Source organism: Tasmannia lanceolata, unplaced genomic scaffold (genome assembly GCF_043159265.1).
Source record: "Tasmannia lanceolata isolate RefF3 unplaced genomic scaffold, GAP_Taslan_0.1 ptg000008l, whole genome shotgun sequence".
In the NCBI taxonomy this organism is placed as follows: domain Eukaryota; kingdom Viridiplantae; phylum Streptophyta; class Magnoliopsida; order Canellales; family Winteraceae; genus Tasmannia; species Tasmannia lanceolata.
Window position 1 is genome coordinate 14,503,150 of NW_027518685.1, and position 26,759 is coordinate 14,529,908.

Sequence of the window (26,759 nt, forward strand, 5' to 3'; positions counted from 1 at the left end):
ACCAAATCAGAATATGTTATAAAGTACCTGACAGATAACAACATCGTCAGGACTGGTGTTATTATGTAGCTTCTGATGCCACTCTTCCATCATTCCACCCTTGCAATTATTGTTTCTCTGCAAAGAAAAGGAGGGGAAAACAACAAGAGTTCATGTATTGTGGCTCCTCCATCCTCTACTCAAAATAGGCAAAAAAAATATTCCAAACGATTTGAGCAAATATATACCTGGATCACCAAGATTTCATCCCGAATGCGCTGCCCCACATCCCCTTCACCTCCACGGCCCACAGTTGCCATGACCATCCTCACGAACTCCCTGTACTGAGGGCAACTGCTGTAGAGGTTCTGGAGCACATCTGTAAACCTATCCTGCGCTTTACTGATCTCACTGCAAGAAAAGGTAACAGTTTATTTACAACTTAAACTGAGAAAGAATACAGCTCTGTAGGAACCCACAATTCATTTTTTTTATTTTTTTTGAATGACAGATAATATTAATAAGAGGGCAAAGGGAGACCGAGGAGGTCAGCCCTAAAGATACAACAGACAAGAGAATTGTGGGTTCAGAGAAAAGTGTAAATTCAACCACAAAGCAAAGTGTAAATTAATTGTTTAAAGAAATTTGTAGGTTGAGAAATGGTGATCTATAGGTTGAGAAATGGTGTTGATGTTACTGAAAAGAGATGAGTTTCGGTAGTTCAATATATTAGTTGTGTTTTTTTGAAACATTGTACACAATTTTATTAAGAAATAGGACCGGGATGGTCAAAATACAACCAAAAGAAAGAGAATACATTAGTTGTGTTATGAGTGATATTTAAAACCTTCAAGAAACTAACTCGTCACGGGGGTGACAATTGGTCTTCCATGATCTCCTTTTATAGGCCTAATGGAGGCTCAATAAACCATGGAGTAGTAGAGAACCTTCCAAATCTCTAGAGTTGTATATAAGTCTTTTGGAGAAGTCTAAAAGGATGTAGACACTTGTAGGGATTCTAGAGTATTCTTGTAGTCTCTTTGCAGACACATGTACGTAGAATTTTAGTGGGCCAAGAAGGTTCTAAGAGGGCAGTGGACCGTTGGATGAATTATCAAATGGCAAGACCATGACCATTGGTATGAGGGGAGGTAGCTTATAATAGGTAAGATCTCCCCATTCCCACATCACGTCTGAAATCTTAGAACTTGTAAGCATTCTTGACAGTAATACAGGTCCCTATTCCCATTACACTCTTGTGTGCTTCCTGTGCGTGTCTAAGGGTCCTACTTGCCTTGGGTACGTGGCTAGGCTACTTGAGGTATGTTGGCCTGGTACAAATGTTAGGGGTATTGCATGAGTGCCGAGAAGTGTGAGGCCAAGACATCTAGCTCTTGCAAATGCACAAGCAGTTGCTTTGGCTAATGAGCTTAATTTCAATAACTTTTTTTGTCATGGACTACAATTTTTAGATGGTTAGAGTCTAGAAGAAACATGTCATGCTACTCATATATAGTTCTAATTCTAACCCAAATTTAATTCTGTAGATCTATAATTAGAATTTGAATTCTCTAGATCTAGTTTATGGTTCCAAGTTTTAAATCTACTGCACTTTGGAGCATTTCGGTTTAATATATCTAACATCATTTTTTAATTTCAGAGTGTTCTATTAAGCTTATATGTTCTTGAAAAAAGAACTTAAGAATTTTGTTTCCATTTTAGTTCAGCAATCGCTTTGGTCCAAGTTTGATGTGAGTTTTTTATGTTATACGAGTTGGGAGTTGCATGAGTGCCGAGAAATGTGAGGCCAAGGGATTAGCAGACCCGTGACAGTTAATATCAGGGAGAGATTAGCCAAGTCCATGAGAAGTGGGCTACTATCTTTGTAGGTGTCGGAACTTGGAGCCTGTCCATGAATGTAAAGGGGACTCCTTCAAGGACATATCCGAGATCTCAAGAAGCAGCTTAGAGAACTCCTTCATATAGTCCCGGATGATCCCCTTATGGGATATGCGTCTAAGCCTACCGCGGGCCTCATACTCAACATTTTCATGATATAATTTCATGATATTTCCATTTTAGTTCAGCAATCGCTTTGGTCCAAGTTTGATGAGAGTTTTTTTTTTTGTTATACGAGTTGGGTGTTGCATGAGTGCCGAGAAATGTGAGGCCAAGGGATTAGCAGGCCCGTGATAGTTAATATCAGGGAGAGATTTGCCAAGTCCATGAGAAGTGGGCTACTATCTTTGTAGGTGTCAGAACTTGGAGTTTGTCCATGAATGTAAAGAGGGACTCCTTCAAGGACATATCCGAGATCTCAAGAAGCAGCTTAGAGAACTCCTTCATATAGTCTCGGATGATCCCCTTATGGGATATGCGTCTAAGCCTACCGCGGGCCTCATACTCAACATTTTCATGATATAATTTGCTTCTTAATTTCTCTCTTGAAATCATCTCAACATTCAATAGAGCATGTACCTCTTTTGATGTCAGCGTGCCATTGTCGCCACCACAAAGCCACAATATTGTGGAGGTTGAGAGGCGTCGTCTTGACCTTCGTAGCTTCATCCTCAATAGTTATGACTTCGAAGTATTGCTCCGGGATGCAAAGGAAGATGTCACGCTCCCTTCCATTCCTTCCACCTTAAAAGCCCTTAGGCTTTGGCACGTCGATCTTGGGAGTTGCATGGGTGGTGACCGAACCACTAGTCATTGCCTTCTTATTAGCCTTTACCTCTTCCATTTCCCTATGCATGGCCTCAAGCTCACCGAGAACTCGGTCTTGGAAGGCTTGCATCTCCCTCCTTAGCATGTCAAAGATGGAGTTCAAGGTCGAGCAACTCTCCACGAAGCTCTTTGTTCCCATCCTCAAGTTCCTCAAAGCATCGGTCCAAATCCTCAAGTTGATCCTTCCAATGAGCCACGGTAAGCTCCACACAAGCCAACCGTGCCTCCACCGATGCCATAGCCCATAGGGTCCCTTGAAGCCTCCTTCGACCGACTACCTTTCTTGGACTTGGTCAGGGCAGCACCACTAGGCTGCTCTCAACTAGCACTTCAACAATCTAGTGGCTGGCTATAGCTTCCTTCTTGCCTTCTATCATGTCCCCATGTGACCTAGGCTCTGATACGACTTGTCACGGGCTTGAATATTCCAAGCGCACCCGTGCAGCACTTAGGCACTCGTCTCCCCTTAGAGTAAGTCAGCCTTTCTAGCTAGCAACACTCTCAAGACTAGTGAGTTGGAGAAAAGAAAGAAGCAGAAGCACACAAGTGAACACTAGCAAACACTTAAGGGAAGAAGGCACTTTGTATTGCTCTCAATGATATACAACTGGCTTGAGTGCTTGAGTGACTACAAATGAGGGCTTCACCCCTTTATTTAGGCAATCGCCTAATGAAATGTGTGGTCATGCTTATTACAAGTGTCACACAACCAATAAGACTAGAAAAATCTCTATCTAGAAAGGTCGTCCACCTCCTCTAGTAGAGCTTTCTAGAAATATCCAACTATCTAAAAAGTATCTAGAGTATTTACATGCCCCACCTTCTAGAGCCTTCTATTCTTCTACAAGGCTCTAGAAGATTCTAGAATACGCTACATAAATCTAGAGATGTCTAGAACATTCTAGAATTCACTAGAGATGTCTAGAACATTCTAGAATTCTCTATATCATTCCAAAGATACCTAGAAGCTTCAAGAATCTCCTACATGATTCTGGAGATCTCTACAAGGTCCTAAAATCTTCCAAGAAGCTTCTACGAAGCTCTAGACTTCTGGAAGGTTCTCGACTTCCCCAGCTTGTCTTGAGCTTCCCATAGGCCTGTAGCAAGATATGTAGTGAGCCAAGGTGTCACCCCATGACATTTGGCTACGCTCCCTGATCTCTGAGTTGGGTTTTGGCACTAGAGATCTAATGCCCCTTCATTGTGATAACTTAGAGGCTATTCGCATTGCTTCTAATGCGGTTCTTCATGAGCATACAAAGCATATTGAGGTTGATGTTCACTTTATTCGAGAGAAGATCATTGATGGTTCTTTCATCTTATCGCCTTATGAACTGGCAGATATCTTCACCAAGGCTGTAGGACCTGCCCGTCTTCGTGATACTATTGTCAAGCCGGCCATGTCCAATATATATAGCCCAATTTAAGGGGAGGGAGGGTTGTAATATATTTAGTTGTATCTTCATAAAGACCCTTTCAGTCATTTGTAATAATGTAGTCTTTATATATAGAATAGGAGCTCATTTCCTCCGAATGCTTTCACCATAAACTCCTTATTTTGTTCCATCTCTTCTTCTCTCTTCTATTTCTTATTTAATTGCTTGATTGCATTGATTCCATCTAGCATCACCTCTCCTCAACTCCAAAGTATATCTGAGGTAGGAGTCAAAAGGACCCTGCTTCAAAGCATACGTTGAGTAGAGAATCTCTGTTGTGTGGTTTGAAGATTATAAAGTCTAAAGTTCATGCTCGCAAGGACTAAACAGGGTAGAATGAGGAAAATATCTTGAAAGAAGCCTTGAGAATATGCACTTTCAAGCACATGTGCATGTTAAAACTATGTCCAAGCATAATTTTCAGATTTTGAGAAGATAGATTAACATAAGGTTATAAAATTTTCATTTATCCCAGGAAAGAATAAAAAACTAGAGTTTGCACTGATCAGGAAAGCTAGGATTGCAAGTTTTCAAAACAAAACATGATTTTATCTAAGAAAATTTAAAAATTGAACTGAAGTTATATATAACTTAATGTTTTCCATTAATAGGATAATAATTTTCCAAGGAAATGAATTTGAAATTGCTATTGCTTAAAACTTTCAGATATCTAGTACGAGATCTCTTCGTATATTTTATTAGATAAATAAGATCAACGATCGAAGAACTAAGTTAATGCAACAAGTAAATAATATACCGTGGCTTCACATTGTAGTTCTTATTCCATGTGAGTTGCCTTGTAGCCATAAATCTCATCCACACAAGAATCCCTGCAAGACCCAATTGCCCAGCATCTTTGGCCCACTCAGTCAATTCTGCCGCAATATTAAATCTGTGACAGAAGAAATGGCTTATTTTTTCAGGAATCAATCATGGAACTAATCAGAATCAAGTATACAATCCTCACATATGGGTCCAACAAAAATGACTCATAATGGAATAGATAACATACAAGTAGGCACGCATTTTTTTCATCATATAGGAGATTTTACTTCTTTTTAATCATATAGAAGATGTTACACCTTGATACTTCACAGAAAACAAAATCAACCCATGTAACTTCCTAGTTCTCCTCAAAGTCATTCCAAAGCAAAATGGATATGACTTACAGTAAGTCTTCAGTTTCTTATTAGAAAAAACTAAATTAGATTAAAGAAGTTACAGATTGCATATATACTAAGCATGGAAGTAAGTGCTTCTTACAACCACGTTACATAAAGTATGAAACCTCACTGCAAGGACAGGGGCAACTTGGACCAAAAAAAACAAGATCTGCGCCTAATGACGATTGGGAATCCAATCGTCATTACTAAAATAGCAATTTGAGGGGGAATATCATCTTATGGGTATGAGGATAGGGGCAACTTCGACAAATAAAACAAGATTTGTGCGTAATGACGATTGGGAATCCAATCTTCATTACTAATGTAGCAATTTGATGAGGAATACCATCTAATGGATATGGGGACAACCAAACCACTTGAAACATAAGTTTGACAATTCCCAATTCCCCCTTTGTATTGCCTTCCTACATTATGTCCATGCTGAACAACACTAAAGAATATCAGTACAGTATGTGAATGTGTGAAAGCAAAAGCTTTTTTTTTTTTTTTCTAAAGAAAGAGTATTTGAAGCCATAGAAATAAGTATAAGACTATAATTGTTTGTAAATAGTAATACTGATCTGACCGATCATGGATGGAATGAAAGATGAGAGGGCCAGCAAGAATCAATGCGATAGCGAGATCGGGTAGTGGTTCTTTCTTTTCATTGCTGGGTGTCTGATCCTATGCTTCTTACAGGGGTGTCCATTTGGACAATCGTCAACTAGTGACCTGCCTCTCCACGAGCTAACATTTTCTAGAATGTTTAGTGGGTTCCATTCTCTTGCCTATTCTAGGTACTGTGATTGCCTTCAGAGTTTTATTTTGGGTCAAATAGGATCTTTAGGGAATCAGAATCAAGAGTTGAGATCAAAAGTAGGGTTCATGAGTATTGTGAGGAATAAATTATAAAGTATTCTCTCGATGTAAGTTTATAGCTTTGCGTGCTTTGAGAAATAAATTTTTTTTTTTTACAATAAAGTAAGAAGAAATAAAAGGTTACACCAACTACATTTCATAGTAATAAATTAAAAGAGGAAAATTTATTTAAATACCAAAAGGTTAAAATAAATTTATTTAACACAGTTAAGTACCAAGACCTACTGACCTATGCATAAAAGACTTCTGAGCTTCACTCTCCATCTCTGCTATTCTGTCCAGCAGTGCCTTTGCGGTATCTTTCCCATCACCAGCATCCTTATGTATGAAATGAGGGTCAATACATTAAAATATAGAGAGGTGATGTATGATGAAGTCCAATAACAATAAAAAAAATTGCATTTTGGAAGTTAAAATGGAGAGCAACCTTTTTAACCTTCTCTGTTCCACTGCCAAACTCCATATAAAAGTCAGATCCATTGTTCTTTATCCAAGTTCCATTTGACAAAAGGACAAATGGCATTCCCACGAAATCACCTTCATCAACCTCTATCTCAAACTGCAGAAGAAAATTAATTTGACAATATGGTGAGAATTTTACTCAAATATTGAGCAATTCAAAAAAGGACATGATTTGTAATTTGTTCATTAAATCTGCCAGAATTTATAGGTTTTGTTAAATATTAGTGCACATGGTAGAGATCAAATTTCTTATACAAGTACCTGAAACAAAGGATCCCCAGAGGAGTTATGTACTAGTTGTGTTTCGCATGCCTTCTCAAGAGAAACTGAACCTGTGGGCCGTATACTAGGAGGTGGTGCCTGTAAAATATCCATCCGTCTTATGTAACTGTCAATACACGTGGAAGAGGCAGGCCAAAATGACACTGATACAAAGTGAACAGTGGTGACACAGTTCAAAGTTCAATCTAAGAAGACATTTCTCAAGATTGAAGGGCTTTATACTTTGCACCTACCGTCCATTCTCCCGCTTTTTCTGATAAAGCCCAGTGAAGGACAACCGGTTCTTTCAGATTTGTAGCCGCATAAACTTTCGTCTTACCAGGATGGTTGGTTACAAGTACCTTCAAAATAGGAAGTCAGACTAAGAATTTGAAGAAGGGCTTAGGTATAGTAGTTTCTTGAAAAATACAGAAGGCATTTCAAAGTTCAAACACAGAATTATCTGACCATAATTTCCTTATCACCCAGCTTAAAGAGTTTCTTATTCAGAATGCGGCCACCATCCTGCTCTTCCGTCGCCATTGCCCACAGATCTATTGCTGTTGGGGATTTTGGTGCAAGGGAAATTTTTTTTTCCACAGCAGCTTCAGTAGCATACTTATTGATAAGCTGGAGAGTGTCCCATTTCTTCCGCTGAATTCTTTCAGGAGTAGAATATTTTTTTATCTGTGGTCGACTAGAAACTTTGGTTTGAGTCTCTCCTTTAGTTAGGGCATCTCCTTTGGTCAACTTTTTCCGAATCTCATCAATAGGTATGCCCTTATCTAATTCACGTTGCAGCTCTTTTCTAGCTTCTTCAAACTCTATCTGTTCAAAGAATATCACCCCATTCAGATATAGAATTAACATATAAATTAAGACACATCACATAGATTATAAGAGAAGATAATAGTAAATTCAAATATTTACGTCTGTGAAAAAAGTAAGGACAGAAGAATTATCAAGCTAGCTGGAGCCCAATATTGAACAGCTTCTCAACAAATTTATCAGAATAATGTACAAACAAGAAGTCAGATGTAGAAGGTCCAAGTAAAAATGAAAATTTGTATCTCGTGTTTCTTTCATGAAGGGAAGATTTGATGGTTTATATATTGTGACAAGATATGCAATGGGTTCTTTAGCACTTCACATGAACTCTCCAGAGAGATCGCTAATCTTTCGTATTCATCCTTGTTGGGACCCAGGTAGAACTCACCATTAAAAGCTAGCCATTAAAGGGAGGGTGCCCAAGTCCTTATAAGCCCATCCACATCCATTCACTTTTCCGATGTGAGATCTTTGCTTTTGCCTAGAACCCCCAACAATCACCCCCTCCACGTGGAAGCAACGTGGACAATCTCCCCCTCCATGCGGTGGCAACTTAGGAACTACGAGATCTTTCCTTAGGAATTTTCTCCATCCTCGATGGCACACAAGAGTTACCATGCCCCAGCTATGATGCCACTTGCTGGGACCCGGGTAGAACTCACCCTTAAAAGCTAGCCATTAAGGGGAGGGTGCCCAAGTCCTCATAAGTCCATCCACGTCCATTCACTTTTCCGATGTGGGATATTTGCTTTTGTGTGGAACCCCCAACGATCATTTTAATAATCTATTTTTTGTGTCAACTCAGGAAGGCCACATGTAGCCTGAAACAAGAAATTGAACATGGTGTGGCACATGCAATTGACACGCAGACTTTCTTACTTAGATGAAAATTCCTTGGATCGCCAAACAGTTCAAAAGGGAAATTGTGTGCCATAGGATTATGGAACATGCCACAGGCACAATTACTTTTCTGCTGAAGTTTTCACCTAGCGATGTTTGAGATTGTAGACCATGAAAAGATTTTTTTCCTATTAATGAAATCGTCATGTCCAACATAGGCCCATGCTTTGGATCAATGAAAATATAATTGACCGTCAGGTGAAAAAGAATGGAATGTTTTGGGGGCAGTGCCCTTATTTTACTATAGATCCGACACTTCAGCTATATGCCCTTACTCTACTATAGATCAGAGACTTCAGCTATATACTGAGTTATGCTACATATCACAGAAGGCATATTAACAATGGGCAAAAGAAAACCAATATAAAAAAAGAAGAGTACAGGCCCAAAAAAGGAGACATCAAATCTCCTTCACATAAAATTACACTGAATGCTGATAAGACATGCAGTAACTTCAGAGTCAAACAAAGGTGGAAACCCATCAATGATATTCACCATGACTAAACTTCCAAACTTCATAAGTAGACTCAACTTGAGCAAGTCATATATCTCTCTATACATATATAGAAAATGAAATCCGTGCCACACATGCACACAAACGGCACGCACGCGCACGCGCACGCGCACACACACACACACACACACACATATATATATATATATATATATATATATATATATATATATAGAGAGAGAGAGAGAGAGAGAGAGGAAAGTGTTGGTGAGCTTAAGCTCACCAAACTTATGGTGAGCTTAAGCGCCCCAATCACATGGGTCCCACATTTTCTGTGGTGATCCAAACCATTCATTTGCAAGGCCCTATCATGGATAGGGTGTGTACCAAAAATCAGCTCCATAGGATCATCCTAACCCCTCCATTTGTGAAGGACAAAAATGGGCAGATTTGTGGACAAATAATGTCTGTCCATTTTGACCTCCACAAATGGATGGGTTAGGATGATCCTATGGAGCTGATTTTTGGTACACACCCCATCTATGTAAGGGCCTTTCAAATGAATGCTTTGGATCATCCTAACAAAGTCGGCCCCAATGTGATTGGGCGCTTAAGTTCACCATAAGTTTGGTGAGCTTAAGCTCACCAACACTTTCCTCATATATATATATATTTTTTCTACCCAACAGTTCAAGCAACCAAACAAAGGTTTTTTTTTTGCCCACCATATCTCCCAGGGTATTTTTTTCTCCCACATAACCAAACATGGGATTTTTATTTTACCAGGATACTTCAAGGACTCTTTTTTTTCCCACCTATCTCCCAGGGTATTTTTTTCTCCCACATAACTCCCGGGAACAAAAAAAACCTGGCAACCATACAGAGCATTAAGCACTTTCAATCTGGCAAGTGGTAGCTTTTCGGGACTATTAAGATCCTTTAACAAATAAGTGATATTGTTAAAAGATGGAAGTGTGAAATATCATTTCCCTACCCAACACACACACACACACACACACACAGAATGTACATGTTGTTGTCATTTGTCTGACTAGGCAATCCCAATAAGTGGGTAATCCATCAGCTTGACAAAAATAAATAAACTTCACTACCAATAAATTGTTAAAATTAAAACAAAAAAAAGGAATATTGGAACACATCATCAAAATTTGACTTAGTGCAGGAGTTTGATGGTAATGCTTCATGATTTGTGAAGCACTTTTAGGAAAATTATTGAGTGTCTAAATGAGCATGGTGCCATCTTCCAACAAACTTGGTGATCTGCCATTGAGGAAGCTGACTCCTTAGTCAGGGAAGGAGTTGAAAGATTTGTCATGATTTCTTTCTCCGTGTTTTCGATTGAGTCATAGTTTCCATAGTGGGAAGTGGATACAAGAAGATATCTGGGAAACGGAAGCTAGAAGAGAAGGGTCTAAAAAATAGTAAATGCAAAAGGCACTAAGCAATGGGGAAAGTAAAGAGGAAACATGTGGGAAGTTTCATGGGTAGTTAACATGAAGTATGTAATGAGCTTCATGGGAAGCCAACAAGAAGCATTCAAAAAAATAGACAGGTTAATAGTAGGGAAGAAGGTTTAAGGTAGTTAGGGATACAAATAGTTAAAGAGGACTCCATGGGTGATTAGAATTACAAATTGTAGAGATAATGGTTTTACAAGCTTGGTGTTCTATTCATTTAGATTTGATGCTGTTTTTTAAACAAATTTCACATAAGTTCTATTCAAAACTTACGATAAGTTATTAAACTTTTAAGCTCACTCCTTTGGCATTACCAAAAGGGGAAGATACTCTTTTAAGAAAAAAAATACCTAAAATAGGAAGTGCACTCTTAATTAAAAGGAAGTAAGTTGGAAGTGTGCTTTCCCTAAATTTAGGAAGCGGGAAGAATATAGCTTCTAAGTTAGCTTTTGTCTCTAATCTCAATCAAGGTGCTTCCGTTAACAATGGTCTGAACTCTGAGTATTTCGGATTGGTGGTGTTGTGATGTTTTCTCTGCTCTTGATTAGATCGGTCATTTTTCTGTTCCCTATTTTCTAATAAAATTTATATCATTAAAAAAAGATCCATTCCACGAGTCAAGCTCCCTCAAACCCCTAATAGATATATTCTTAGATGAACGCCCAAGAAGGAAGAAGCTTCAACACAATTGTGATTAAGCCTCCTTCCTCATCATCACTTCCACTTGCAAGACATTGGGCTAGTCTTCGCACATTATGTACTCATGTTCATTATTGCTTTTATCAATAAAGTTCCATCAATTTATCATGAAAAACAGAGCATTTGGGGGGGGTGGGGGGGGAGGATTTTAATTTAACTAGCTAAGTGTTTTATTTGAGGGCGATGATATTTTCACCCCCCCCCCTGCATTACGTGCCCACTTTTCATGTCAAATCACGTTATAAGGGGAGCGTGCACGTAATGCAGGGGGAGTGAAAATATCATCTCCCTTTATTTGAGCATGCACAGTTTTTTTTTTTTTTTTTAATGGCAATATTGCACAATTTGTTCTTGTTATCTTACCAACTTCTCCAAAAGCTTAAACTGTTTGAGAAAGGCGTTATTTATTGTTAACTTACCAACTTCTCCAAAAGCTTAAGCTGTTGGAGAAAGGCATTGTTTATGTTTTATACTTTAACACTCCCCCACACATGTGGCCCACTTGGCAAACACGTGGCACATGTGGTCCCACATTGGGCCAACCATCGCGTGTGGATTTTTGCTATCCGGGAGGTTTGAACTCGAGATCTTTGGCTCTGATACCATGTTAACTTACCAACTTCTCCAAAAGCTTAAGCTGTTGGAGAAAGGCGTTATTTATCTTTTATAATTTAACATTTATCTTTTCTACTTTTAACAATCCCCCACATGTGTGGCCCACTTGGCAAACACGTGGCACATGTGGTACCACTTTGGGCCAACCATCGCATGTGGATTTTTGCTATCCGGGAGGTTTGAACTCAATACCTTTGGCTTTGATACTATGTTATCTTACCAACTTCTCCAAAAGCTTAAGCTATTGGAGAAAGGCGTTATTTATCTTTTATACTTTAACAGTTCTCTTAGAATGTTCTTATCATTCAGACAAATGATTGTCTGTACTGGCCGACTAAAACAACTAGTTACGCTTTTAGTAGCTCAAAATAAAGGAGAAAGGACAAAACTTGGAAATCCCAGCTTGGAAGGGTCAGAGATTTGGGAAGTGAATGGAAAATAAAACACACAAGTTCTGGAATATGGATGACACAGACTACAATCAACTACGAGCTGAGCCTTATAGTAAACTACCAAATACAATAAAATGACAATTATACTACTTAAAATGCAGAATATTTGTACGGAAATGATATCAGCACTCCCTTGTTTTAACATGGCACTCCTCTCTTATATTTACACTTCAATAATTAGTTCAAACCAAGGGAGAGGGGATATCTTTTCCCTCTCATTATATCATAATAACTTTAACACTGGACTGATGCAGAGAAAACATCAAACACTTGCCTTCTCTTGTTCTGGTGTATATGCCAGTTTACCCTTTCTTTCCCACCTTAGGTATGCCTGAATCTGCACAAGATCTACAGGAACAGAAACACTTGGAGGAACTGAAGCATTTGGAATGAGTTTTTCCTTGGTCAACAACTGGACATGAAAGTTCTGGCCATTATCTTTGAACCTATCCAATAGAAAATAGACTTGAATCATATCGAGGGAATAATTTATTTTATGAATTACCAATCCCCAGATGATCAGAGTAAAAGACAGTTCACCATTTGTTCCGAGCCTCATCAAGTATAAGGAACTCTATGGCTCGTATTTTTGGATCATCAATCTCTATTTTCAAGACCATGTCCGTACCAGACTGAAAAAAGCAAATGAAATAATCAATCATTTACATAAATAAATCTTGAAAAACAAATATGAATAACCAAATTAGTTTTAGGCATTCTTAAAAATATACTCTATTGCTTCTGGAACTTACTTTTACGAAAGGAGTTCTAAGAGCCCTGTTCTTGTACAATTTCGTTCCATTGGGACGGCGGGAAGGAAGTACCCAGTTCCTGAAGAAAAAGAAACAAATGAGTCACAGTTGAAGGACATGTAAATTTTCATAAAAAACTTCCAGCATTATGTGAAACTTACTTCTGTCGGTCGTAGACCGCACCCCAATGAAGAACGAGGGAGCTACTGTTATTTGTAACTTGAATATCTACTTGTGTGAGAGAACCCGAAGCGGGGGCACCAACTCCAATCTGCTCAGTTGCATAGATGAAGCTCCATGTTAGTAGGAAGTAGGAACTACTTTTAGTCAGATTCAGCATTGCAGTGAGATATAAATACCTGTAGTTCAGAATTTCCATCAAGATTGAATTTTCCTGCAAGCTGCTCCAAGATGAGAAATTGTCAAAAATACACATTTATATGAATATTCACACAGCTTCTATAGGTTTCACTTTCTATAATTGCTTAGGAAACCAAAATATGATGTTCTTAACTTTACAAATGAAAGATGCCGGTAATATATGTCCAAGAGATGAACTGTGTATTGTAATTACTAATTTATAACTTCACTACCCACAGTGCATACATGAAGGAGAACATGCCATGGAAACTTCAACAATCAATCTGAATCCAAGATACAGTGTCTTCAGTAAGTCCCGTAGGACTGCAAAATTAAAAATTGAGCAATATAAAAAACACACCGGGCAACAGATTTGTGAAGAAAGAAAGGCAGTCTAACCCTGAGCTATATCATCTATCCCTCAATTTTCCCGAAGAATGTCTACATTTCATCTTCACATTCAGCCTCTTCTGAACATTCTATTATTCAAATATGTGAACATTGAAAGATATTCAGAGGCGCATCATTATTTTATACTGATGTGCAGTTAGAAGTCCACATCAAAAAATGCAAATGCATCTGCACCAGATACCAATAGGACTATTGATGCAGGTGCATCTGATCAGATCGGTCAGAACGATGATCTGATGCTTAACATTGGCAATCAGATGGATCATAGTCGGATCTGATCGATGACCAGATTGTTAAAATTGCTCTGATCGATGATCAGATGGCTCAGATCGATGATCGGTCAAAAATTTAGCTGAAAGCTATCACCAACAGACGAATCATCAAATCTTTATTTTGGTGTGAGGAGCTCAAGTTGCCATCAAATATCAACCAATTCCATTTCCTAAAAGCCTTTCCATTTAAGTTGCTTTTGAAATTAGCAACTAGGTAATAGTGGGAAGTAGAGAGAGCCATTACCTTAATTAAATAAGAATAAAAAAACAACTACCGATCTTATTTTTATAAGATTCTTTTTTAATAGTAAATAATTTCATTAAAGAAAGAGGCGACCAAGAGGGTCAAAGCCAAGAGAGAATACAGATAGCCGATGCTTCAAACACTACAATAGCGACATGCACCCCTTGAGGAGGCATAAAATCAAAGATAGTGAGATAGTTCCTTTCGAACCCGGTCTATGCTAGCCGATCAGCATCAGAATCAGAATCAGTTGATCTCTGTACATGCTGAAAAGTCATTGACGCACCCTCGAGGTGATAAAACATATCATCCATCTATGTTGCTTTGAAATTAGCAACTAGGTAATCGTGGGGAGTAGAGTAAGTCGTTACCTTAATTAAATAAGGATAAAAAGCAATTACTGATCTTATTTATATAAGATTTTTTTTAATAGAGAATAATTTCATTAAAGAAAGAGGTGACCGAGAGGCTCAAAGCCAGGAGAGAATACAAATAGCCGATGCTACACACACTACAATAGCCATGGAGACATGCACCCCTCGAGGAGGCATAAAAATAAAGATAGTGAGGCTGTCCCTTTCAACCCCAATCCGTGCTGGCCGATCAACATCAGAATTAGACAATCTCCACACATGCTGAAAAGTCATTGACAAAGCCTCAAGGTGATCAAACATCTCATCCATCATTTGAGCAAACCTCCAAGGGCACGGTTGAATCTCACTCGTCTACCTGATGACATTGAGTGAGTCTCCTTCTATAATCAATCTACTTAGGTTGCAAGGGTCTACAATCCTCACACCTTGTAATAGTGCTCTAACCTTAGCTTCATTTGAGTCTGGAATTCCAATTGGGACTGAGAAAGACCACTTGGCTACACCCCTCTCATCCCTTAGGGTGCCACCCACCCCAACTAGCCCAGAAGCTCGGCCCATCAAAGTTTAACTTTAGCCATCCTTTGCCTGGGGTTCTCAGGTTGGCGAAGGGGTGTGTGCCAGTCCCGCACTAAATTTCCACCCCCTCCAAGATCATAAGCAAAGATGAACCACCCAAGATAAGGTTAATGCTATCACCTTAGTGTCCACGAATAGCCAGCTCTTTGTCAATCCCCTGAATATTCTAGCATTTCTTTCCTTCCATATCGCCCATAACGGAGATAGTAGCACCACTCTCAGTAAAATCCTTCCTTTCTCTGGCCAACGGATGGACAAACAGGATTCCACTAGGTCTGGTAGTCGTAGCGGGAAGACCCAAGACATCCCAAACCTTGCTAGGATCCTACACCAAATCTCCCTAGATATCCTACAATGAATGAAAATGTGGTCCACCACTAGCTATTATTTCCTATTGTAAAAGGGCAACTACCCTAATATTTGACGTAGGATGTTGGGTTATTGTTTTAGTTTTCCCTTTTCTATTTTACTTACTTTATTTAGGTTGTTATTTACTTTTCAATTCAAGGTTGTAACAGCACCTAGACTTTAGTTAGTTATAGTGTTGGCTTCCTTATTTTAAATATTGTTTTGTAAAAACGGAAAACCTCCTGTATAAATTAAAATGAATGGAATAAAAGGTGAAGGCTTTAGTTTTGAAGTTTTGGACGACATGCATAGTTGTCAAACTCTTATGAGTCGTACAAGTCAACTCTCGAGTCGAGTCGAGTCGTCGGGCTTTCGAGTCGAGTCGCCCATGCGAGTCACCTCTGTTGAAAACTCTTACGAGTCATCTGCTGGCTCTTACGAGTCGCTCTGAGTTGAGTAAAAAAACTACGACTCTTACGAGTCGAATTGAGTCGTTAGGCCTGGGCTTTCTTGCTTTGCTTTCTTGCTTTGATGGTTGAAAACTTGGAATAAGAACTTAAAACTTAATTATTTTTGTTCATGCAAGTTACAAGCATGTAGTTATTTACTAGTAAATGGTGGGCCCCACGCCATCAAAACATGAGATGTAAAATGGCAGGCTCCAGTCAAATCCATAGGTTTGGGTAGGGACAGTGGACACCACCTTGTCAATAACATTAGGGGTAAAATGGTGGGCCCCACTTTCTGCATTGGTTTGAGTAGAGACAGTGGGCCCCACCAATCCTAGGCACGGTCATTAAATATTGGGCCCCACCCCATCATAGCATGAGGAGTAAAATAATTAGTCAAAACCATTCAAAAAAAAAGTTGGTCCCACGGTGTATGCATGGGTTTGGATAGAGTTGGTGGGCTCATCAGATCAAGGGTAAAATAGTGGACCCTACCCATGCTATTCTTGGGTATAGAATATGGGCCCCACCCCACCCAATCAAAAGATCAAAACATGATGTAGGGGAAAATACTTTCCAGGAAAAAAATTTCTAGAAAAGGTGAATGACATTTGGAAAGTTACGTGCTTAGTATATATTATGGATGGATGGATAGATGGATATTTTTGGCTTAGTGCTTTATCTATGTGCAATTGGGTTATATCTTTTTTACATGCTTCATCTTTTGAGATATAATGATATTTTTTTCAACTACATTTCTACTCTTTTCAAAAACTCTTACGAGTCACGAGTCGAGTCTTGTCATGAGTCATAAAATTAAGAAATCGAGTCACAGGTTGACAACTATGACGACATGAAGTTTTATTCTTCTCTCTATCGTGTGCGATTTCTGCCGTGGAGACAGCAAACGGAAATGCAGATTTCTGTTTACTACTTTTATCTCCTGTTTATTATACGAAAGCTTTCTTCTTCAACTTTTTAAGTGCAAGTTCCACCCTTGAGACTGAACTGTTGATCATCCAATAAACATCAATATTTCAGCAAATACAGCCATGTGTCCTCTCGTGGGCTGTCTCCATTGCTTCTAGTCCAAACATCTTTCTATCAGCCACTGCTTATTAGTTCAAAAATGAACTGCATCCCCTTGCTGCTCACGATCTTTGCAAGAGCAGCTCCGTTATCATGCACTCTCATAAATTGGTATCAGGGCAAAAATTCATGGTCGCAATTCTCATCAAATACCCAACAGATGGGTGCCACCCAAAAATAGAAGTAATTGTCAAATGCAAAAACAAAGATTAAAACGCCAAAGTCATCATAAGGCAATATAAGTAGCATCTATCAACAAGCATATGGTGTTACATAATTCAAGCTTTAAACACCAATGTGGCTGAAGATTAGAGCATACCAGATTTCACAGTGGAAAGATAATATGGAATATTTGTGTGTATGAAAGTAAATAAGAGTATCAATCGTCCATGAGAAAGAACTCACTCCAGAAGCAGGATCTGTGACCAATACAGCACGAGGAACAGTGGAAATTGTATGCTGTGTTCCTCGAGGCAACTTTGTATTTGTTTTAGTGAGACTGTTTTCAAGAAATTTAGTGGAAAGCAGTGGATTCCGTATCTGAGGTGCTGATTGCTCTGACAGTGAGGCTACTGGGACATGGTATAAAGAATTTTGGGAAAATCCTGAATGGGTTTTGCTTTGGTGCTCTAGAATGGGCTGGCATAGAGCTTGGTGAAGTAAACCATGTCCTAGAGTATTGCTCATGTTTCTCACTCAGTCAAACCCTTCTCTGCAGATAAAGCTGAATAAAGCCAGACATTGAAATGAATCACATCAGCGAGGAAAATGAGAAAAAATTTGAGTGGAAATGCAAAAAAATAACATTTAAATTCTTTCATGAGATTCATGAACATTTACAGATATGTTATGAACAATAAATATTAAGCTATATGATTTGCATCTTTATCAAAATTGATGGTCCGTGTTTACTCTCTGTAAGCCAAATATACATTCAAACAGATAAAGTTCATCAAATTACCATTGGAATAAAAACTAAAGTCTCTGATTGGATCGTGACAGTTCACTAGCAAAGGGCTGAGAAAAACCTCCTCTTTTGAGCTGAAAAGCAATTTGAGTGCTAAAATATACATTATACTAAGAAAATAAACATTAAACAAATCAAATGTAACAAAAATCTAGATCAATTTCAGAAATAAAAGAACTCAAGTGTGTGTGTAAGTGTGAGTGTTTGTGTATGAACTATGAACATGAAAAATGATTTTTGTAATGGTAACATTTTCACACTTGGAAAGACTTTTTTAATGCTACATGGAAAAGACTTCATTCTCTGGCTTGAATATAGACACCTATAATTTAGATATCTACTTTCAGTTCCCAAGCTTGAAAGTAGATCTCAAATTATAGTAAGAGAGTAAACATTCAAACGGATCAGAATCCACAAACTTCTCCATTAAGTTCAGTAAGCAAATATTCAATAGGACCAAAACTCCTATGGCGCATCCACTAAAGCACTCAAAAGGCTCGAGTTTAAAACCAAAAGGTGCTCAAATACTTTAAAAAAATTATACTATGGTATGAAACTAATCATTCAAACTGATAAAACAACAAAAAAACATGTTTAATTAAGGAACGGAAGATTCAAATATATCAGAGACTTCAGCAGAATCTACAAGAAAATATTAAAAAAAACTCAACTTTTTAGCTCAAAAAAATATATTGTTAAAATAAAACAAAAAAAAGATGGATCAAACAGAAATTAAAACACCGAAAAATCTTAAGTCAACCAAAAATAAATAAATAAACCGCTTACATTCAGATGAATCGAACTCATCCAAAACCTTAATCAAATTAGATAAGAAAAACACTCGATTAGACCAAAAAACTAACTTAAGATCTCAATTTTCTAAGCTACAACAAAATTAAGAAACGTGCATTTAACGAGATCGAGTTCCTCCCAAAATCTCCATTTAATACTTTAATTACCCTGATTTAAAGCTCTTGAACTACTTGCAATCCTCGAGGTCAAAATCCATTCCAAAAACCAAAATTCTCCATCAAAAATTGAAGAAAAAACAATCGATCAAATAAAAAAAGACGAATTTAGAATGAGAAGTTGAGAATCCCAATCTCGAAGCACTACTGACATTTAAATGCTAAAAATTGAAATAAATGAAGAAATTAATCCTTCCAACGGTTCAAATTCTTCAAAACACATCCATCAAACGCCTTAAATTACCTCGAATTCGAGCCTCTGAGAATATAAATTAGAAAATTCTCTTCGAAAAAATTTCCCCTTTTTTTTAACCCTAGTTTCCGAAATGAGAGAGAAAGAGGGAAAGACGAAGCGCAGCGGAACCTCGAACAGTTGCTCTTTTCGGCAAAGAGATCGGGGAAGACAAATGCTAAAAAACACGATCGCGGAAATGTAATACGATTTTTATAGAAAAAAACTTCGCTACGCAAGTATTAAAATACACTATAAGCAGGGAGTGTGGCAATATCAATTCCATGGTCTGATATTTCATATCTCCTGTTTGATATTTCCACACCCCCTGTTTCCTCTGGTTCATTTTTATACAGGTTATCGTGACACGTGGTATGCTCATTTAACTCCACGTGTACAGAGCTTTCAGGAATCTGAGCCCTTTCACGTGCGTAATGGCGGGAAAAGAGATGGCCATTGCGAGGTCCGTGAATATCAGCGATATTTTATACTTAGTCCCGTGAATACCCCTGATAATGATAAAAATATCAACTTGTCCTTATTCGCTGATATTTTTAGTACGCTGATCGGTGAATACGGAAATTATTTTGCTTGTAAGACCGAGGACTAAGGAGAGTCCATATTCTAAGTTGGAATCATAACATGAGAACCACCCAAAATACCATTAGGGCCCGTTTGGATGCCAAGAAGATTTTGATTTGGATTTCTCACATTTGCAGCTCTTTTTGCATTGTAATTTGGATCGGATCAAATTCTTGGATTTCTAATTCAGCAGCTGAGTGGAAAAAAATCAGATTTCTAAATATGCTATAGAAATAAGAAATTGGAAATCCACCCTTTCCTATCTCTCTCCCTCTACATCAGCTGCCAGGTCTATTCAATTTGTATTCAAAACTCAATTCCAAATCCAAATACAAAATGGGAGGTATCCAAACAGGCCTTATCGACTTGGTTTCCGTTCGATTTAGATTGAGAAATTGAGGGGTTCCTCTCTTTCCTATACACTTAACGGAGCTGGTAAAAGATGTCACAAACTTACAATTCACAAGGTAAGAAAATAAGACCATTCCGGAAAAATCCACCCCCACCCCCGTTCATAGTTCAAAAAAGTTATCACCAACCAGGGTGGAGATCATTTTAAGAAAATAGTGGCATAATTAAAACAAGGGAGTGAGGATATCATTTCCCTCATTAATTTCAAAATATATCATCATTACTAATGTGAGAGACCTTATCTTAATAAAGAGAAGTAATCAAATTTGTATGAAAGAACCATTTGATTCTATAGAAACGTCACATGTGGGGACCATCGTCACCTAATAGGTTGACAAGCATCACGTTGGATCGCTTTCATGTTGGTCCCAATGCATGACAATCATTACAATAATGTTTAAATTTTAGGCTCGGTTTGGTTTGCATGAATTTTCTGGAAAACTTTGGGTTTTTTTTTTCATTGTTTGGTTACACGTGAAAAAAGTTCCTCTCAATAAATCATAATTATATCATTTCTCTCTAAATTACGGGACCGAGAAAAATTCCATAAGAAATATTTTTCCTGCAATCCAAGCGGGTCTTAGAGAACCATTAAGAAATATCCCACACAAACTGAACTATCTGACAAATGACTCTGTTTGGATTGCAAGAATTGTCTGGAAAAGTTTCAAAATAAATAACTTTTTCCAAATAATATACTTTTCCACTGTTTGATTACACATGGAAAAATTATCACGAAGTAAAAAATTCACAACTATCTAACTGGAGGACCATTTGTAAATTTTCTAACCAATCATTGTACCCCACGGATTGGACAGGTAGGATTATCCAATTATGTAATTTTGGGCTATGTGGCACATCCATGTCGGACCCCATCAGATAAAAGGTCTAGATCATTTTGATATCAACTATCTATGGGCCCCATGGCTGGATGAATTGTTTTTCAAGTGCGTCTCTTAATAGTAGAGCATTCCCTTTTAATCTATTTGAGGGCTGCGGAGAAGGGATTTTAACCTCTTTTATTCCTTCTTTTTCTATTGTTGACTTTATAGTCTGTTACAGAATATTTTGGTGATTTATTGAAAACGAAGGGGCATTCTTATATCATATTAATGCTAGATCCAACTATGCAAGACAAGTGAGCCACCTCTCCTATGGGCTCTATCTATTTTTTTATTGGAGATGAGTTGAATGGTTTATTTAATTTTTAACCTTTCTCTTTCCACTGGAGACAATCAGTCAACATTCGGCCTCACAAGAGGACACATGCGTGAACCAATACCGTTGATCAGATGACTAACATGAAGCAACCGACGTGTTAGTGAACATCTCGTCTGTCAGATGGATCTGGTCGTGATTGTTGATCAGATCAATTGACCTGATCACATCTACATGGTAAGTGAAAGAACCTAAATGTCATCTTCCCTCTAGCATTATTTTTTTCTTATTAAAATGGGATTATCTTTTTGGTGCTCCTCTGAGTAGATATAAGAGTCTAGGAATCTCTTGGCAAGAAAAAAAACAAAGTCCATTGCTTGTGGGCAAGAAAAGAGATATTAGGAGACACTTTTGAACCATACAAGCAATCCCACCTCATCTCTTTAGTAGGTTTTGAAGGTGGTGAGGATCTACCCCACCAATTTCCTATTCAATTTCGTGCATACATGTCATGTGATGAGAAATTAAAGTATTAGATTAGATGGGTGATGGATAATCCTAGCCGTTGATCAATGGCACCGCCCATATGACTCTATCCAAACAACATATTTTAAAATCCAGGATTTCATAATCAAGCTTTCTTAATCCTATATTTTGAAAGAAAAAATCAAGACTTTAAAATTATATATGCTATCCAAACGGGCATAGAGTTTACATGTCAGCCAAAGATTATAAGTATAAACTATCCAAACGGGCCTAGAGTTTACATGTCAGCCAAAGATTATAAGTATAAACTTAGCTCTCTCTCTCTCTCTCTCTCTCTCTCTCTCTCTCTCCACACAAATACACACACGAAAAAAGGCATATATACCGTGAAATTCAATGGATTTTGCTCTTTGCTTTCTAGCTCCCCTAGGGATTTTGTTCTTTGCTTTTTTAGCTCCCCCAGGCATGCTGCAAAAGTCCTTAGGGACAGTCACCATCTGAAATCATCTTACAAAAATGCCCTCAAAACCATTATAACATCAATGTTAAGTGGGGGTATTCTCGTCAAAATAGCCCATATTCTTTTAGTAGTTATCAGTTTCCATCTTTATTGAACGAAATCTCCTCTCTCCTTTTCGAAATAAATCTCCTCTTCCTCCCCTTTAAGTAACCCTTCCCCATTTGTGAACATCTCATCTTCCTATCGGTAACCTAACCCATCTACTCCATTGACATTAACGTTCTTTCCCTAGCCATTGCTCTCACCCTCGCCATCGCCGCAACCATGCCTTCCCAGCATCCGACCGGCAAGCACGGAAAACTCCTGCTAAGTTTGTGGCTTCTATTATCCTCTGAGAATACTGGATAGTGGATATGCATCCCCCCTGCGTTTTTAGTCACTCCTGTGGAGTCAATCACTGCTTTTCATTATGACTTCCTAGTTTTTGTATTGTTCCCTTGTTCGGTGAAGTTTCCTAGGAGAGTGTAGTGATGAAGTTGTAACGATTGAGTTTGTGGATGAGGAGAAGGGGGGTCAATGGAAATGGAAAACAGACTTAGCAGTTAGTTAGTGGTGAAAGATTTGTTGGCTTTGGATGTGCCATTAAATCTTACTGAGTTGGGTAGGGATTGGCTTGGTAATTTTGCAAAATGCCATTTCGCGGCTCTTTTTCAGGAGAGGACAGCCACTCGACATAAGATTTTCGGGCGGTTCTCTCCCGTAAAGCTGTGCCACGAAATGTCTTTCTAAGAAATTGCCTGATAGTTGGGCTTAGGATGCTTTAGTAGTGGGTCCAACATTTGAATGATGCCAACCGTCCATCTAAAAGGCCTTGCGTTAGATCTCCTTTGACCCAAAAATAGTGGACTGACATTCTAACTCTTTTTAAAAAAATTTAGTAGTGTACTAAGCTTAGTAGGACATAATAGGACACTCCGATGGACGGTCCGATTTAAAATGGTCATGACGTGGAAAGTAGGATCCGAAGAACAATCCGAATCCGATCCGACCGATAAGGAATTCGAATGGATGGTGACTGTGACATAGGTGGATCCGATCCGAAGTGGATCCGCTGACACCCCTAAGTTTACACACAGTTTGGCTAACCGCACCTCCTTTTACATGTATAAAGGAGGTTCAAGACAACTATCGGGCGTGTGGAACATTTCAGAAATTTAAAATTGTGTAAAAGACTCACGAGGGATCTAGACGTGTATAAACAGATGTAGATTTCTAAAGTATACTTTAAGTCCCTTGGTAGGGACCGGTCTGAAGGATTTTAGAAAGCTTAGAAGTTTTTAAGAGGGCCTTGGACCATTAGACGGCCAATGCATGGCATTATGGATCATCACAGTGAGAGAAGATAGCCGATAAGAGGCCTCTTTATTAAAAAACCATGGCTGTTCATGTGTGTTTCCTTGTCAGTGTGTGTCTAGGTAAAAGGCTATGCCACTAGAGGAAGGCTAATTATCTGCAAACGTTAGAGATTGAGTGAATGCTGCATAGGTTTGGGGCTAGGGATTAGCAAGCCCCTTGTGCCGAATAACAAAGCTGAATTGCTGTAAAATTTCCACCCACTTAGCATTTCGTCAGTTAAGCTTTGGTTGCCCATTAATGTACTTCTACTTCTTATGGTTTGAGTATAAAATAAACTCATGAGGCTATAAGTATTGCTGCCACTTTTGGAAAGCCTGAACAATAGCATAAAATTCCACATCGTGTCGCCGACATCTATAAGCAATCTTCAAACAGGAGGCCGAGGGCCCACCCTCACCACACTTCTCCATCTTTTGCCACAATTTGGGAAGCACTATACCTCTTGAATTTGCCTATCTCTTAAATATATATACATCTTATTTATGTTTATCTATAATTATATGTTTGATGGATTAGTTAATGCAATCATCTTTAAATCATATATTAGTTTGATTTAGACAAATCATCTCATTTGTCACATAATATTTCGATTCGGATCTCTTAGGTATTATTTATTTAAAACTTTTATTAAATGACAAAGAAAGGGAGATGTATACATTGCTATACACAGGGGCGGAGGCACATAGAGCTTGAGGGGGGCCATGGCCCCCCATGACTTGCTAAATTTTTTTATGTGGTGCATGGCTATGCATGCATGCCAAGCTAGTTTAGTGGCCATGGCCCCCTAATGACCAATGAAACAAGTGTAAATTAATCCGGCCCCCCCAACTGTAAATTCCTGGCTCCGCCCCTGGCTATACATTTTCATGCTCGATATGTAAATGGTTCCAGTACTCCTTTTGTGCAAAACAAGCTGTGGTGCTTAACCTAGCTCATTTCATCACACCAATGTCATAGTGCCTATGCTCCTTTTGTTGAGCATCCGCATCTACATCACCGAATCCACTTCTCACTAGTCTGTCTGCATAAACACACTCTTATTGAAGATCAACGCTTTTGTTTTCTTTTACCATATAGCTCTCGTGCGTCCAATATAACATGCCTTGTCAATGACAATGCTGTGAACAACTACAACCCAAAGTTTGTAGTCCTTAGCCCCCTTTCTAACAGATAACTAAGAAATATGCATTGGTTGGACTTTAGGTCCAACCTTGATCGGTTTTTTCTCTAAATGTGCATATGTTAGATACCCGAAGATCCGTAGTTTGAAATGATCGATTGTTCTCCCGGTCCATGGCTCCTCTAGAATTTAAAAGTCAATAGATGTAGATGGTGATCCGTTCACCAGAAAATATGCCATATCAAATTGGCTTAGCCCAAAAGCTCTGGGATAGCCATACATTCAACCGCATGCACCTTCCTCTTTATAAAAGACTCACGTCCATCTATTTAGCTATCATGTTCTACCATGCCCATCCTAGGTAGTGCATTCATCCTTGTAGAATTTGTTAAAAACACTATTTTAAATTATAACTTGTCTTTTTTCTCTGGTATCTAACTTGTTTTCGGGTTTCCTTCTCTACATTGGATTTGCCTTGCTTAAATATTGTGAACTTCTATACTGTTTCATGAAATAGACCCACGCCTTTCTTATGTAGTCATCAATAAGAAAAATAAGTACTATGCTATTGGTGGGACCCAAGTAGAACTCACCTTAAAAGCTAGCCGTTAAGGGGAGGGTGCCCAAGCCCTTATAACACCATCCACATCTCTTTACTTTTGTGATGTGGGATCTTTACTTTTGTGTGGAACCCCCAACAACCTCCCCCTTCACGCGAAAGCAATGTGGGAACTACGAAATCTTTCCCGAGAGATTTTCTTCGTCCTTGAGGGTACACGGATGTTACCGAGATTCTTCCCCGAGAGATTTTTCTCCATCCTCGAGAGCTACCATGCCCCGGGCTGTCTTTGATACCACTTGTTTAGACCCAGGTAGAACTCACCCTAGCCATTAAGGGGAGGGCGCCCAAGCCCTTATAAGCCCATCAACATCTCTTTACTTTTTCCGATTGGGATCTTCAATTCTACATGGAACCCTACACCTCTCGATGAATGAACATACATGATCTAAAACTCTTTCTTGTATACGATGATGATGATACGTCTTGAACTTGACCTTGCATTGTTTCCTATGCAAATAACACTTCCATATGTTTGAGCTTGCATGTTCTTACCCACTTATGAAATTTCCGCTCATGAAGAAAATTTTGTGAGCCCAATTAGAAAAGGCTACTAATATTGGTACTGCCATGTTTTGATAATTGCAATAACTCATCTCGTCATTTATTTATTTATTTAAACAGTTGTCAAAGGTTATTACAGTTCCCAAAATCCTCGTAGAAGCCAATTAAAAGAAGAAAATACAAGCTGAGTTCTTGCAATTATTAAAACAGGGTAGTGCCAATATCAGTAGCCTACAAAAATTTGTGAACAATAATTCTGGCAAAAACAAAAAAATATGATTCTTTTCCCATGTCACGGGTCATCCTTGGTAGGGCCCACTTCAATCCAGTGAGGTCTTGCAACCAATGGTCTAGGAATATGCTTGTCTGCTCATTCAAGAGGAATTCTCTGTATACGAATACGCTAATGATTAAAATTATATGGGAAGTGATATATTCACACCTATCTCTTCCTCGACCCACCCCTTCTAGTGCATTTAAGACTATCTATTACAGTACAGGGGTTGGCCCGAGGAAGAAAAGGGGTGAATATATCATTTCTCAATGTATCTAACGGCTAGAATCGAATGGATTCAAAAATGGCCCACCGCTTGATCTTTCGAAGAATACAAAGGTGCACATTGATACC

The 26,759-nt window shown here is 38.5% G+C and overlaps 1 protein-coding gene across 2 annotated transcripts in view; it reads right to left on the minus strand.

Moving 5' to 3' along the window:
- SEX1 (Pyruvate phosphate dikinase, PEP/pyruvate binding domain-containing protein) overlaps positions 1–19,593 on the minus strand; it is a 34,351-nt gene extending 14,758 nt beyond the window's left edge. The window contains exons 1-16 of one of the 2 annotated variants that reach the window (XM_077388102.1): positions 19,388–19,593; positions 18,170–18,249; positions 17,614–17,932; positions 13,445–13,486; positions 13,247–13,356; positions 13,086–13,164; positions 12,874–12,965; positions 12,608–12,779; positions 7,376–7,735; positions 7,162–7,269; positions 6,908–7,006; positions 6,612–6,743; positions 6,414–6,502; positions 4,900–5,034; positions 228–390; positions 28–117 (exon numbers count right to left, since the gene is read on the minus strand). In XM_077388102.1, coding sequence (XP_077244217.1) covers positions 28–117; positions 228–390; positions 4,900–5,034; positions 6,414–6,502; positions 6,612–6,743; positions 6,908–7,006; positions 7,162–7,269; positions 7,376–7,735; positions 12,608–12,779; positions 12,874–12,965; positions 13,086–13,164; positions 13,247–13,356; positions 13,445–13,486; positions 17,614–17,895 — 1,953 coding nt within the window. In that variant the 5' untranslated portion in view covers positions 17,896–17,932; positions 18,170–18,249; positions 19,388–19,593. The remainder of the gene's footprint in view (positions 1–27; positions 118–227; positions 391–4,899; positions 5,035–6,413; positions 6,503–6,611; positions 6,744–6,907; positions 7,007–7,161; positions 7,270–7,375; positions 7,736–12,607; positions 12,780–12,873; positions 12,966–13,085; positions 13,165–13,246; positions 13,357–13,444; positions 13,487–17,613; positions 17,933–18,169; positions 18,250–19,387) is intronic. The other variant, XM_077388101.1, reaches the window with a different exon arrangement.
- Positions 19,594–26,759: the final 7,166 nt, after the last annotated feature.